This window comes from Callorhinchus milii, unplaced genomic scaffold (assembly GCF_018977255.1).
Source record: "Callorhinchus milii isolate IMCB2004 unplaced genomic scaffold, IMCB_Cmil_1.0 Scaffold3, whole genome shotgun sequence".
NCBI lineage: Eukaryota > Metazoa > Chordata > Chondrichthyes > Chimaeriformes > Callorhinchidae > Callorhinchus > Callorhinchus milii.
Genome location: NW_024704744.1, coordinates 7,211,508 through 7,226,413, shown reverse-complemented (window position 1 = coordinate 7,226,413; position 14,906 = coordinate 7,211,508). Strand labels below are relative to the sequence as shown.

The window sequence follows — 14,906 nt, the reverse complement described above, 5'->3', positions numbered from 1 at the left end:
TTGTGGGCGAACACGGCAGCCAATTGCACACAGCAATGTCCCACAAACAGTCGTAGATTGAAAATGACCAATTATTATTGTTTTTGGTTTTGGAGGGATTATTACTAGGCGTGTGGAGTAAGGAAACTTGCCCAAGGTTTCGCCCTCTGCCTGGAATTGAACTCAGGCCTCTCGCTTGCAAAGCGAATGCTCTAACCACTGAGCTACAGGACTCCACTCTGACCTCATCACTCACTCTCTCCATATGATTCCACACTCTGGACTTCTCCCTTGGTCCTCTTTGCATTTCAACTTTCATTCCCAGCTTCAAAACCCTTTCTACAAACATATCTAGTTGTCCGTGCCTTTGGTCAACACCCTCAAATCTCTCCTTCCTTTCCACCCAACTCAGTGATCGCCACTCTCATTTCAAAGCGGTTCACCACATTTATCCTAAGTGAAAGACACCACTGCTGTTGTACTGAAATGGTTAAGCCACATATGTGCGTCAATAGGCATTTTGGCCCATGAAGAACACCTTGAGCTAAATCACAAAAAACGTTTAGTTGCAAAAGTTCTTACCTTCACACAGTTTCTGTTTCATCACTTCTCTAATTCTAGAGATACCAGTGTAGTCCTCCACATAGAACACGTACGTGGATGATGGCTTATTGGCGATAGCTTGGAGCTCAAATTCCTCCGTCTCGTCACCGACTCCAATCGCAAACAAGGTAATCTTCTTCTTCCTTGCTTCCTCCGCATAGTCTTTCACATCATCCTGGGACTTCCCATCAGTAAGCACAATTGCTACTTTTGTTACTGCATTAGCAGCCCTATATGAGGAGGAGAACACATCCTTAACTCCAAATGTGATGGCTTTGCCCGTTCTGGTATTTCCGCCCATGTACTCGATGGCCTCCATTGCCTTCATCAGATCTTCGTTGGAGCTATATTTTCCTAGTGGGATCTCCAGCAAAGGATCGTCACTGTATTGAATGACACCAACTTGTGTAAACTTATTCCCTATCTCGAAGCTGCTGGATATGTTAACAATCCAGCTTTTGACGATTTCAAAGTTTTCTGGTCCTACACTAAATGAGCCATCCAAAATGAAGACCAAGTCATTTGGTGCAGTTCTGCAGCCTGAAAGAGAAAGAGAAAAAAAGGAAAGACGACATTGGCACTTGGAATAACATGAAGATTTTGCACTTTATGGTTAACACAGTCACTACATTTTACAGTGTATCCTGTGAAGCCTTTTGAGACACCTCAACGATCAGGTGCTGTATCAAATGCAAGGATTATTATTATTATTATTATTAATGCTGCTTAATGATTACTCAGAGTCATACTTAATATTGCACTTCACTCTTGAGAAAACTTTAGGCCTATAAGAGGGAGAGTTATCATACATATTCATAATGAATTAATAATATTATTATAATGAATGCATAATAATCCGTGCATTTGTTGCAGTGGCTTTTATATCAGGAGGACGTCTCAAAGCGCTTCACAGGATTTACTGTAACATAATAATAATAATAATAATCCTTGCATTTGATATAGCGCTTTTCACGTCGGGAGGACGTCCCAAAGCGCTTCACAGAACACACTGTAAAGTGAATTGACTGTATATTTGTGGACGAACGCGGCAACCAATTGCACACAGCAATGTCCCACAAACAGTCGTAGATTGAAAATGACCAATTTATTATTGTTTTTGGTTTTGGAGGGATTATTATTAGGCTCTGTGTGGAGTAAGGAAACTTGCCCAAGGTTTCGCCCTCTGCCTGGAATTGAACTCAGGTCTCTCACTTGCAAAGCGAGTGCTCTAACCACTGAGCTACAGGACTCCACTGCAATGTATTTTGAGGGTGAACATGTCAGCCAATTTCCACAGATAAACATCCGACAAACAGCCAAGGAGCCATATCATACAACAACATGCACTTATATAGAGTCCTCCACGCAGGGCAGAGTCTCAGAGCGCTTAACAGTGAGGGAGTCTGTCCAAGCCGGGGGGAAGTGACTGTAAACACAGAGTCTTTCACATCAGGAGGACAAGGTGGGTAACAATAATTGGATTGCCACTCAAGCTGGGGATGGGAGCCAAGAGGGTGGGCACGGGAAAGGTGACCGAATGCACAGTCACAATGATAGTTCTCGAGACGGATCTTGAATGAGGGAGAGAGAGAGAGAGAGAGCAAATGGGAAGGACTTCTGGATGGAGTTCTAGAGATTTACATTTTCTGAATGTCAGCGGTCGGATGAAGCTAGGATCAGGCTCACCCACTATATCCCTCCTGCTACATTCAAATAGTCTGCCAATATACTTATGTAACATAAGCTCTCTGGCAGCCTCAGTAGTCTGGTTCCTGAGCCAGGTGGGTCCAACATACTCCAAGACACTGTTGATGGCAGACCTGCCAGCCTGGCTCATCAGCAAGATTTAGAGAGCCAAATTCTTCCCACTTGCCTCCTGTTAAGCCTTGCCAGCTTGCCCGACACCAATTGTCTGTAACCTTCCATCCTGTAACGTTCGATATGTGAGCTACATGACGAGCACTCTTCATACACTCAGGAATCTGCAAGCTTTGGCTCTTTCAAACCTCTGCCTAATATTCACCAGGATTTAGATGAGCATCCATGCAGAGAGTGCACATTCCATAGCAGACACAGGGACATTTCCCTATAGAGGTGGAAGTTTCTAAAACACGGCGATGGGTTTCCACATGTGCCACACAACCAGCTGAGCAATAACAAAACCTGTGTGTAGGAGCAGTAGCTGGTTAGGCAGGATACTACATGCCAGGAAAACAAAAATAGATTCAAAATTTCTTCCAGCAGTGGGCTCGGAATACTATTAGGGAGTGGGCAGCCTGGCTGATTTCCTCCTCTCAAAGTTCAATGATGCTGACTCCCTGATCAAAGTCAGCTAACAGAATGGGGATTCAACCTGTGACCTTCCTGTCTGTGTGGCCGAGTGTTACATAAGGTGGTGTCTTTACCCACGAGCTATCGTGAAATTTCATTCCCAGGTCGATATACAAAATAATAATAAAATAATCCTTGCATTTGATATAGTGCTTTTCACATCTTCTAAACGTCTCAAAGCGCTTCACAGAATATATTGTAAAGTGAATTGACTGTATATTTGTGGGCGAAATGCAGCAGCCAATTGCGCACAGCAGTGTCCCAAAAACAGTCGTGGATTGAAGTGACCAATTTTATTATTGTTTTTTTTCTTGACGGATTATTATCTGGCATGTAGAATAAGGAAATCAAACCCAGGTCTCTCCTTTCCAAGGCAAATGCTCTAACCACTGAGCTACAGGACTCCTGATCCTGTATCCAAAATCATATAGAACATTACAGGATGGTAACAGGCCATTCGACTTAAACAATCAGTGCCAGTGTTTGTATTCCATATGAGCCTCCACCTCTCGTATCCCCTCTTCCATATCCCTCTCTTCTCTCTCAGGAAATAATAATAATCCTTGCATTTGATATAGCGCCTTATCATGACTTCAAGACATCTAAAACGCTTCATAGAGTATACTGTAACGTGAATTGACTGTGTATTTGTTTGTGAGCGAAATGGTAAAGGACAGCAAATAAATGGAAAGAGAGAGAGAAAGAGAGCGAGAGAGTGGGTAAAGGTGCAATTTAAAATAAATAAGCTTGGTTAGCCAAATCACAATGCAACATTTTTTAAACAGTGAGCTGCAGTACATGGAATATTGCTGTGTGCAAATTAGTTGCTATATTTGCCAACAAAATACACATAGTTGTGGTCATTCTTTCTCCACGGTGGGAAAGCCCTGCGAAGTGGCTGAATGGCAGCTGTGCAGTACGCACTCCAGCAGTTGGGCGGAGACCTGGTGACATATATTTAGCAACGGCAGCGGTTTCTGTTGTGTAAACTTACAAAACATAAAATTGTAGACACATTTGGGACACAGCCAAAGGATGAGTCAATGGACATGTTTCTCCATAAAATAAAATAATTGTGATCTGTGTTATTTGCTTACAAATGCACAGTTTGTTTGACAGCAATTGCGTGTGAAGCATTTGGAGGCATTTAGGCATAAGAGATAACAATAATAATCCTTGCATTTCATATAGTGCTTGTCACATCTTCTAGACGTCTTAAAGTGCTTCACAGAATATACTGTAAAGTGAATTGACTGTATATTTGTGGGTGAAGTGCAGCAGTCAATTGCGCACAGCGGTGTCCCACAAACAGTCGTGAATTGCCAAGTGCAAAGAGGTCCTAGACTTCGCCTCAAAGATTGAAAACATTCGCTTCGCTGCAGTGTCCTCCCACCCCGTCCCCTTCCACCCCAACCAGATCATCCACACCGCCTTCTCCCTCTGCACTCCCCCATCCTTACACTCCTTTGTCCCAATTTCTGCCTCCTCCCTCTCAACCACAATCACCCGGATGAAGTTCACGACCTGCTGCCTCAAACCCATCCCCACCCAGATGCTGGTCACTCAACTCCCCCTCCTCTTCCCCCCTGCTGGCCGACACAGTCAACCAATCTCTCTCCGCAGGCTCTGTTCCAATTCCCCTGAAAACTGCTGTTATCACACCCCTCCTCAAAAAAAACCACCCTCGATCCCTCTAATCTTGCACACTGCCAGATCATCTCCAACCTAACCTTCCTTGCCAAAGTCCTGGAGTGCATTGTTGCAGGTCAAACTTCATTCACACCTCTCCCTCCTCAAGACCCTGCAGTCTGATTTTTGCCCTCCCACAGCTCAAAGACAGCACTTTTCAAAGTCATAAACAACGTCCTCTCTATCTGTGACCAGGGTTCCATCTGCCTCCTCATCCTCCTGCATCTCTCTGCCATGTTTGATACAGTTGACCACGCATGGTTTGAGTCCTACTTAACCAACTGCCTCCATTTCATCTCGGCAAATGGTTTCTCCTCCGGCGCCCACCTGGTCACCTGCGGGGTATCCCAGGGCTCCATCCTTGGCCCTCTGCTTTTCCTTATCTATATGCTCCCTCTAGTCAATGTCACCGGCAGACACGAGGTAAACTTTCATGTATGGGGATGACACACAAATCTACGTTGCCTCCTCCAGTACCAACTCTAGGTCCGCCAATGTTCTATCAGCTTGTCTGGCAGACATCCGGGTCTGGATGAGTGCAAACTTCCTGCAGCTGAATGTGGACAAGATGGAAGCCATACTCCTTGGCCCCATTAACATCTTCACTCCTGCGGATCTGAACTCCTCAACCTCCCTGGGATCTCCCTCTCACCCACCGAACCCCAGCTGCCCTTCCTTCCCATATTTGGTCCCTGACCAGGACCACCTTCTTCCACCTCCACCACATGCCCACCTCTGAGTGTCTTCCCCAAATGCAGCTGAAACCCTCGTGTATGCGCTTGTCACCTCCCGCCTAGATTACTCAAACACATTCTTCCCCGGTCTCCCCAGCTACACTATTCAAAAGATCCAGCTCATTCAGAACTCTGCCATCCGCTTACTGACCCAGACCAAATTCTGTACCCCCATCTGGCCAGGCTCCACTGGCTCCCCATCACCGAATGGATTGCCTTGAAGAACCTCACACTCGTGTTCAAATCCCTTCACTCCCTGGCACCTCCCCACCGCTCCGACCTCCTCACTGTCCAATCCACCACCCGGCACCTCCGCTTGACTGACATTGGCCTCCTGCTCGTCCCTCGCATCCTCCGCCCCACCATCGGAAGTCACGCTTTCAGCCACTATGCCCCGAAACTCTGGAATACTCTCCATCATTCGCCCTGGCTCGGAATCAGGCTCCACACTGTTAAGCGCTCTGTGATGCTACTCTGCCTGGAGGGTGCTATATAAGTCCAAGTTGTTGTTGTTGGATTGAGTAACCAAATTATTTTATTTAAGGATTATTATCCCCAGAAAAGCGGTCCACCAATCGACTAACAACCAGATAGATTGAATGGCCTCCTCCTGTTCTAATGTTCCCAGTATTTTGCCAAAGTAGAGTAAGGTTTTTCCTATGGAGATGTGGGCTCCGATAAATTGATAGAGGCTGCCAATCCTCATCCCTTGTAATGTTTACTGTTACAGTGAAAGAAAATGTTTCTCTAAATAGTTAGGACTGTCACTGAATGTGACCCTGAATTAAAAGGCCAATTTTATAATTCACAATCCCTGAAGAATTAGAGCATAAGAACATAAGAATTTGCTAGGCAAAAGAAGACCATGGTCTATCCAGTTCACCTTCTAACATCCTGGCCGTCACATGCACATGTCGTGTCCCAAATTATGGATTGCATCCCGAGATATTATTTCCTAAATTTTCCTTTAATAGGCATTAAATAAAAAGCAAAAATTTCAAACTAATGTTCACCAACTAAATTGACAATAGTAAAGACAAATAGTTTTGCTAAACTCACAAATTGTGCTGAAATTTGCATAGTTGCATAACGCCGTCCCTTTCATTTCTTGGATAGAATTAGTCATAATAATAATTCTTACATTTGGTAAAGCGCCTTTCAGGTCAGGAGGAAGTCCCAAATAGTTTCACAGGATATGCTCTAAAGTGCATTGACCGTGTGTGTTTTGTGGGTGAATGTGATAGCCAATTTTGTGCACAGTTTCTCCCTGCCCGGGAATTGAACCCGGATCCTCTCTCTTGCCAGGCAAGTGCTCTAACTAAATTGCTACAAGACTCCACTAATAGCAGAACTCTAGGCAAAATGGTCTGTCCATTAAATTCTATGCAACGCAATGATTGGATAACTCAGCACTGTACGATGGCTGCACAAGTTACTAAGGAACAAACTACCCAGTGCACTGAATCCTAAAAGGAGCTGGTTAGAGCATCTGCTCCAAGCTTTCCATGACCTAGAAGGGACAGATGTCAAAAGTGAGCACCAGGTAAAGTATTCCGTTGCTTAGTGGTGTCATTTATCATCTTGATAAGTTACATACTTGACAAAATGAAAATTAAAAGGAAATATTAGTTTCTTACTGGATCTTACGTCACCCACAGCCGTACTGACTTGTTGGAACAGTAGCAGCAGAAAAGTGTGCAGGACAAGTTTCATGGTCCTCAGTATTTGTTCCATATGTCTCGTGCTGCTGGAAACAGCGATTCCAAGTAGACTTTTAAAGCTGAAACAAAAGAAAAGTCACAAGTTTATATTCACAGAAAGGCTACAACACCTCCCCTCAGAAAGCTTATTTCCCATTCCCCTAGCAGATCGATTTCAAGAGGCGTCTTCCCGACGTGAAAGACGCTATATAAATGTAAATTCAAGATTGTTCTCACCCTCAAATCCGTCTACTATCTCGCTCCACCCGACATCCATGACCGCCTTCAACCTTATTCGCCCGGCCACTCCCTTCGCTGAGCAAACACCAACCTGCTTCATGCCCCCATCTTATCTGGTTCATAACCGGGCAGGCTTTCATCTATTCTGACACTGCTCTGTGCAACTCCATCCTCGAGTCCCTCCAACTCACTAACTCCCTCAGCTTATTCAAGGTCCATCTCCATACATAATTCTCTGATCATGCTTCCAGTCATATTTCCCCTCCCCACTCCCCTTGGGTCCTATTCGGGAACTCCCACCTCATCGGCCTTCCCAACTCTTCCCTTCACAAGCTGCAGATCATTCAAAACTCTGCAGCTCATGCACTCTTACGCACCAGGCTCTGTGACCCCATCCCTCCCACCCTCACCCGATTCCACTGGCTCCCCATCCCCCAGACGATCGAGTTCAAGATCCTCGTCCTCACCTTTAAGGCCATCCATGGCCTTGCCCTCTCCTACCTCTCTGACCTGCTGACTCCCTACCAACCTGCCCACTCCCTCCATTCATCGGGGTCCAGCCTGCTTCATGTCTCCCGTCCGACCCACCCTACCATCGGTGGCCAGGCTTTCAGTCTCTCTGCCTCCACACTCTGGAACTCCATCCCATGGTCTCTTCGCCTCACTTCCTCCCTTGCCTCATTCAAGGCCGGTCTCAAGACCCTTCTCTTCGACCGTACTTTTGATCTCCCTCCCAACTCTCTGCCTTCCCTTACCCCTACACCACCACTTCCCTATGCTCGGGCCCCGAAACCTGACTGTTCAGCGCTTTGAGAAGTCCTCCTGATGTGAACGTTGCTGTACAGATGTAAATTATATTGAAAGTTCTTCTGCAGGCCTTTCTAATCTAATGAAACAGGAATTACATTTGTCAACAAATTGAAAACAATTCACAAGAGCTTTGGGAGAAGAAGGCCCTACGGTCCACTAATACCTACCATCCTTCCTGAATCCCAACTCTATTGTATTCCCAATACAAAATCAATAACAATAACAAGTTTCATTTACACAGCGCCTCTCATGCAGGGCAGAGCACCATCCCAAAGTGCTTCACATTGTGTCAACCTGGCTCATTGGATAGCACTTTCGCCTCCGAGTCAGAAGACTGTGAGTTCAAGATCCACATTGGGACTTGGAACTCTCAGGCTAGGTTAACCTTCCAAAGCATTGGTGGGGTGTGTCACATCATTGGTGGTTCTGTCCTTCAGATGAGATGTGGAACCAAATTCCTATCTGCCTGTTCAGATGACAAAATAAATGAGACGATGTCCTGGCCAATAACACCTCAAATAAAATTGGTCACTCACTTCACGGCTGTTTGTGGTACATCATTGTGTGCAAATTGCCTGCCGCCTTTTCCTACAAGTACAGAGTCACTACCGTAGAATCCTGTGAGGCGCAATGAGACATCTTGCCAACATGATGATGTGGTGTATAAATGCAAGGATTAGTGAGGATTACTTTTATTGTAAAATGAGCATGGGAAGAGGGGGAGTGAGGGGAGGTGTCCATATCCTGGTCAAAGAGATAGCTTTTTAGACAGGATTTAAAGACAGATAGAAAAGAGGCAAAATGGAGGAACTTCCATGAGTTAGGGGCATAGTTGTTGAAGGCTCGGCCTCTGATGGTGGCCTAGAGCAGTTGGAGCCATGCAGCAGAACCAAGTTAGCTGATCGGAGGGAGCGAGCACAAGATCACAGAGATAGAAACGTCCTAGGCTGTGGAAAGATTCATGGATAATGGTGAGGACCGTGGAATCGATGGGTTGGGAGATGGGGGTAAAGTGGATGATTGGCGTGATGGGCATGCAGACTTTGGTGCATATGAGGATGTGGAGCAGCAGAATTTGTATCAGCTGGAATTTTGGTACCAGGTGAATTTGGTCCCATAGAGGTAGGTGATAGAAGAGAAGCAATCAAAGAGGATGAAGTGATGAACATTGTCAAAAGAAGCATAGAGTTGAAGGAGGACAAAGAGGCAGAGATAAATCTAAAAGATCCTGTGGTTGTCCTTGGTCTCCTTGATGACCAAGGAACAACCTTGGAATAGGTGAAGGTGTTAGCTTCAGAGGGGGAGAAGCAGTAATTTCAGAGGTGGTCAAGCCAGATTTGACCATGTCATCCATCTATTTAAAAACGCAGGAACCATGTTAAATAATTGAGGCATCCCATAATAATAATAATAATCCTTGCATTTGATATAGCACTTTTCACGTCTTCTAGATGTCTCAAAGCGCTTCACAGAATAGACGTAAAATGAATTAACTGTATATTTGTGGGTGAACGCGGCAGCCAATTGCGCACAGCAGTGTCCCACAAACAGTCGTGGATTGAAAATGACCAATTTATTGTTGTTTTATTTTGGAGGGACTATTATTAGGCATGTGGAGTAAGGAAACTTGCCCAAGATTTCACCCTGCCTGGAATTGAACCCAGGTGTCTCGCTCACAAGGCTAGTGCTCTAACCACTGAGCTACAGCACTCCACAATCCTGTAACCTGAGTAGTTTAAAATAAATGCAAATAATCCCTATAGATATTTTCAGAGAAGATTTTTTTACCTATTATATTTAGCTAACTTCATATTACAATTTAAATATTTCCTCAGTTTTGTCATAAGTCTATAATGGCTGGGTCTAAATTAGGTCTAAAGTTAAGGCTATTTTCCAAACATCTGCATGACATTTTTTGAAAGCAATGGGCTTAAACCTAAGAACATGAGATTTGCCATAGACCAGATTGGTTTAGATGCTATGCTTCTCATAGTATTCGATTTACTATAACAAATGTTGGTGAGGGAAAATGAGGATATGCTCTGTCTTTGGGGTACAGGAGGCTGTTTCAATAAAATGTCTGTATATTGAAACTGTATGCTTCAGGGACTGGGTGGTCAGTGAACAAGCTCACTCTCTTTTACCTCTGGAACCTGGGTTTTAATTTAGTCCAGACTGCTGGCATGGATGTATCTGCTGGCTACTCGCATCCTACGTCAAGACAAGCCTGAGCAGCTACAGCACTGTTCCAAGGGAATACAAACCCACAGCACAATGTAATCTGGGACTAATTGGCAATCTCACTCAGAGAGGCCACATTGGTGTGGAAATTGAAAAGTTTGAGGTCGTATAGTCTTCTGAAATTGAGCTTTAAATTGAGGTAAATTATGGCAATGTGGATGGAGGGAGCTTTTCTCTGCCATAAGAACATGGGGAGTGCTCAAGGTTGACAAAATATTATAATAATCATCCTTATATATTATATTCATGTTGTCAAATGTTTCAAAGTACTTCACAGGACTTTTGTTGTGTACTTTGTAGACAAATGCAGCCAATTTGCACTCAGTAATGTCCCACAAACAGCCATGAAGTGAAGAGAATTCTTGGCCAGGACACCAGGTGAAACTCCAGTCTGTTGTGAAATAGTGCCATGGGATTTCTAACGTCCACCTGAACCTGATCAGTTTAATATCTCATCCAAAGGATGCTATGAACCAATGTACTTTCAGCATCAACTATGTGAGCTCAAAGTCCTGACTTTGTGGCTTGAACCCACACCTAATTCAGAAGAGGAGTGCTACTAACTGAGCCAAGCTAAAGGAATGGCTGCAAGGAGGGGGTTGGGGAGGGGGGTCAGAGGAGAAGAAAGGTCTATTCTCCTTTCATTAATTGTCAAGGGGTTCGTAAACGTTAGCACCTTGGCAACGGGAGCATATAAAGGAAACATGGGACCAGCAGAGAATAAGACACACTTGCCTGCCAAAATCAGTCAATTTACCAAGAATCACTCCCTGGGTCCTGAAAATGGAGAAGTGTTCCATTTATCAAGTCACCTTGAAGAACACCAATTTTTATTTAAAATCGTTAACTGCCATTCGAAAACAGCTCTGATACAGTTGAAATGTGTAAACCCAACCTGTATGCACAGGATTTGCACAAGGGGTAGAGGGGGGAGGAGGTATGTGGGTTGTTTCACAACAGATTTGATCATACCTCACATTCAGTAATTCACAGATCTAATAATAAAGTACTTCTTGCATTTGGCATAGCCCTTCAGCTCAATGTCAAGATGTCTCAAAGCTCTTCAAAGGATTTACATGCATTATAAAGTGGTGTGACTGGTGTGTTTTGTAAGAACATTTTCTATAGAACAGGACATTTTCCAACCCCAATGAATTCTAGAATCATCATTGCAATCTCTGCCTCAATGGATACTCCTGTTCAATCCAAAAAGTAGTACAAGACAGTTGTTGCTATCCATGGCCTTGACATCTCTGATTTGTCCATCAAGGACAAGGCTATTTCTGACCACTTCCTCATCTCCCTCTCCTTTCACACCTCCACCACACAACCCGCCTCCAACCATGCCTCACACCCAACACAGCCGAAACCCTCATTCACACTTTCATCACCTCCCATCTCGATTATTTATTACCCTTCTCAATAGTCTCCCCAGCTCCGCTAGTCACAAAATACAAATAATTTAAAATCCGTCGCCTTTATACTCACACACAGCAAACTTTGTATCCTCATCACACCAGTCCTTGCCACGATCAACTGGCTCCCTATTCTAGATCGACTTCAAGATCCTCACACTTGTCTACAAATCACTGGCATCTCTCTACCTTTCCGACTTGCTTAATCCTCGCTCCAACACCTGCCGTATCTGCTCAGCTGGTTCTGGCCTCCTCATCTCTATCATCAAAGCTTTGGAACTCTCTCTCCTAATCCCTCCACCTTGCCCCCTCCTTCCCCTTTTTCAGAAGGCCTGAAGACCTTCCTCTTCGACCGTGCCTACAGTCACCTCCCTTCTCAGCATCAGGCTCCACCACTCTTAAGCGCTCTAAGACACTTCCCTGCTTGAAGGGTAAAGTAGTAATTAATTGTTTGAATTATTTTTGCATGATTTTATATGCTGTCAAATTGCTATCTGGACTATAATACTAGGAGCCAACATTAATCATGCTGTCAAAAGCAGGCATAAAAAGCCCTTTCAACAAATGTTAAAAGCAACATGAATAAAATGACAGACATGTCCAGGGGCTGGTTGAGAGCAATGTGATGTTGATCGCTGGACAAAACATTGGCAGTCAACTAGTAAGCTCTTAGCGATGACATTTATACCTGAAGGGAAACAAAGCTTTTATAGATAGGGAGTGTCTTTTTCTATTAAAAATCAAAATCAAAATATTTTCCCGGTTCATGGAAGAAAATAATAATGTCAGCAGATTTTTTTAATATATGGTTTAGGAAAATTTCAGCATTGTTTCCTCCATGGAGACATTGGAGTTGGGTTTCCCCTCCCGCCTTGGCCGTTCTGCTGACTGCACTCTAGGGAAGCATTCCACCAATGCTCCATGTTCCACAGCAGGGAGAGCTTAGCTTCAAACTGGCATGGGAGGCGATCTATACCCATGAGATCCCTGCTCATGGATGCAGACTGCCTATAATAATAATAAATTGAAAGTGGACATATGTAGAAGTATAAAACAAACATAGTTCCTACAGTCATCAACTGTTCTATTTGTTCACTCAAGCTAAGGCTTGTGGGACACTGCTGTGCGCAATTGGCTGCCGCGTTTTGCCCACAAAATATACAGTCAATCTATTTTGCAGTACATTCTGTGAAGCGCTTTGAAACATTGGTCTGGCTGACCCATCACTGAAAACCACTTAAAAACTACCTCTACAGAGCGAGTTAAACAATAACAACATAATCATAACAACTCCCTCTCTTCTAGTGCCATGGGATCTTTAATGTTCAGCTGAACAATATATTGTGTCCTACTGCACATATTTACCTTGGCCTCCACACCCCCGAATCCAACCCCCAGCTCAGATGCAACCCTCAACTGTCCAGCTCCTTGGGACATCCTCCCAATGTGAAATGCTCTATATAAATGCAATTTTTATCAGTGTGTATTGAAGCATCAGCCTCGACATACATTACTCCAGCTACTCACTTATTAAATCAAGACGTATCCTATAGATAATGAACTACTAATAGCTATTTTATTCACCAAAATTGTTCTGCTGTTAGTTGGCAAACTAAATGAGGAGATAAGTTATCCAGAAATTGAAGCAGCACTGCCAGAACTCTGGCCTACAGTGCCAACACAGACGTGTGTGAATATATTGAACCCACTCATTCAAAGCAACGGAGGGGCACAAACACGATAACTAAGTTATCATAATGCTTGCATTCGATATAGCATCATATCTCATCATTAAAATATCGCAAAGTGTTTCACAGGATTTACTTTTAAGTGCGGTAATACACAGACAAACAGGAAAGCCAATTCGTGCAAGCAATGCCCCATCAATAGCCGTGACCAATTTTATCTGGGGATTGTTGGCCTGTACACTGAAAGAAACTTCTAGAAGAATTCCAGGAAGTATTAAGTGTAGGTTGACCAGAGCCAGACATGGAAACCCAGAGGCTGTGTTGGTATACTTTTGGGAGCTTAATCAGCTAAAATCGTACGGCTTGCAATTGGTGGATGTTAAGGATCCCATGGCACTATTCGCAAAGAGGGAGTTTCTCCCAATGACCTGACAAATAACTCATCAAATAAAATTGGTCAATCATTCTACGACTGTTTGTGGAATGTTACTAATTGGCTGTTGCTTTCACCCACAAAACACACACCATCATAACACTACAGTATATCCTGTGAAGAGCTTTGAGACATTTCAACGATGCGATAACAACAGCAACAGTAGTAACTTGACATTTATATAGCGCTTTCAAGTTGGGAGGAGGTACTAAGGTACTGGACAATCTAGGATTTGCTCCCAAGCTGGGAGTGAGGCCAAGGGATGGGGGAGGGGGGGGTGGGGGAAAGATAACTGAATGGAGGTCTTGAGGCAGACCTTGAAGGAGGCAAGGGAAAGCGGCGAGTCATAGACACTCAGGGTGGAGTTCCTGAGAGTCGGAGCAGATAGGTTGAAAGCCCAAATGCCGGTGGTGGGCCGGGTAGGGCAGGGGAGATATAGCAAGTTGGGTGATTCAGTAAAGTTAATCCCATTCCTGCAGATGATATTGCCGAGTAGCAACATGTAGATATCAAAAAAAAATTATTATAGTATTATTGCAAGCACTGACTGGCAAGCTTCCTGCTGCTTGTCCAAGTAGGACCAGCCTATCCATTTGGGTTTGAGCTTCCAAGATTAACAGGAGCCCCAGTAACTGGTCTGCCCCTCCACTCTCTGCTAATCAGCCAGGTTGGCTGGGTTGTCATCACCAGTACTCTGGAGTACTGTGGTCCCGACTGGCTCAGGAACTGGTTGCCAAGACCGCCACAGAGGCTTGACGCAATTCCAGCATTCTGTTGCCACATATGTCTCCATGAAGCCAGCTCAGCTTTAAGTTGGCTCCATTTACCCTCTCCCCACCCAACCGCAACCCCTCCACCCCCCAACCTACCCCAGGGATATCTTCTAGTTAGTTATTTAAGGATATATTGTAGGTAGTTTGAATGATTAGTGTTCATTCATTTCATGGCCGTTTGCGCACAAATTGGTTTCCATCTTCGCCTACAAAAAACAGTCATTATACTTTACAATACACCATGTGAAGCGCAATTGATGTTTTGATGAT

At 44.3% G+C, this 14,906-nt stretch overlaps 1 protein-coding gene across 1 annotated transcript in view; it reads right to left on the bottom strand.

The window, feature by feature from the left end:
- Nucleotides 1–11,999, bottom strand: part of col21a1 (collagen, type XXI, alpha 1) — a 122,672-nt gene extending 110,673 nt beyond the window's left edge. The window contains exons 1-3 of the mRNA XM_042332755.1: nt 11,932–11,999; nt 6,974–7,116; nt 562–1,122 (exon numbers count right to left, since the gene is read on the bottom strand). Coding sequence (XP_042188689.1) covers nt 562–1,122; nt 6,974–7,116; nt 11,932–11,999 — 772 coding nt within the window. The remainder of the gene's footprint in view (nt 1–561; nt 1,123–6,973; nt 7,117–11,931) is intronic.
- Between the last annotated feature and the right edge of the window lie 2,907 nt (nt 12,000–14,906).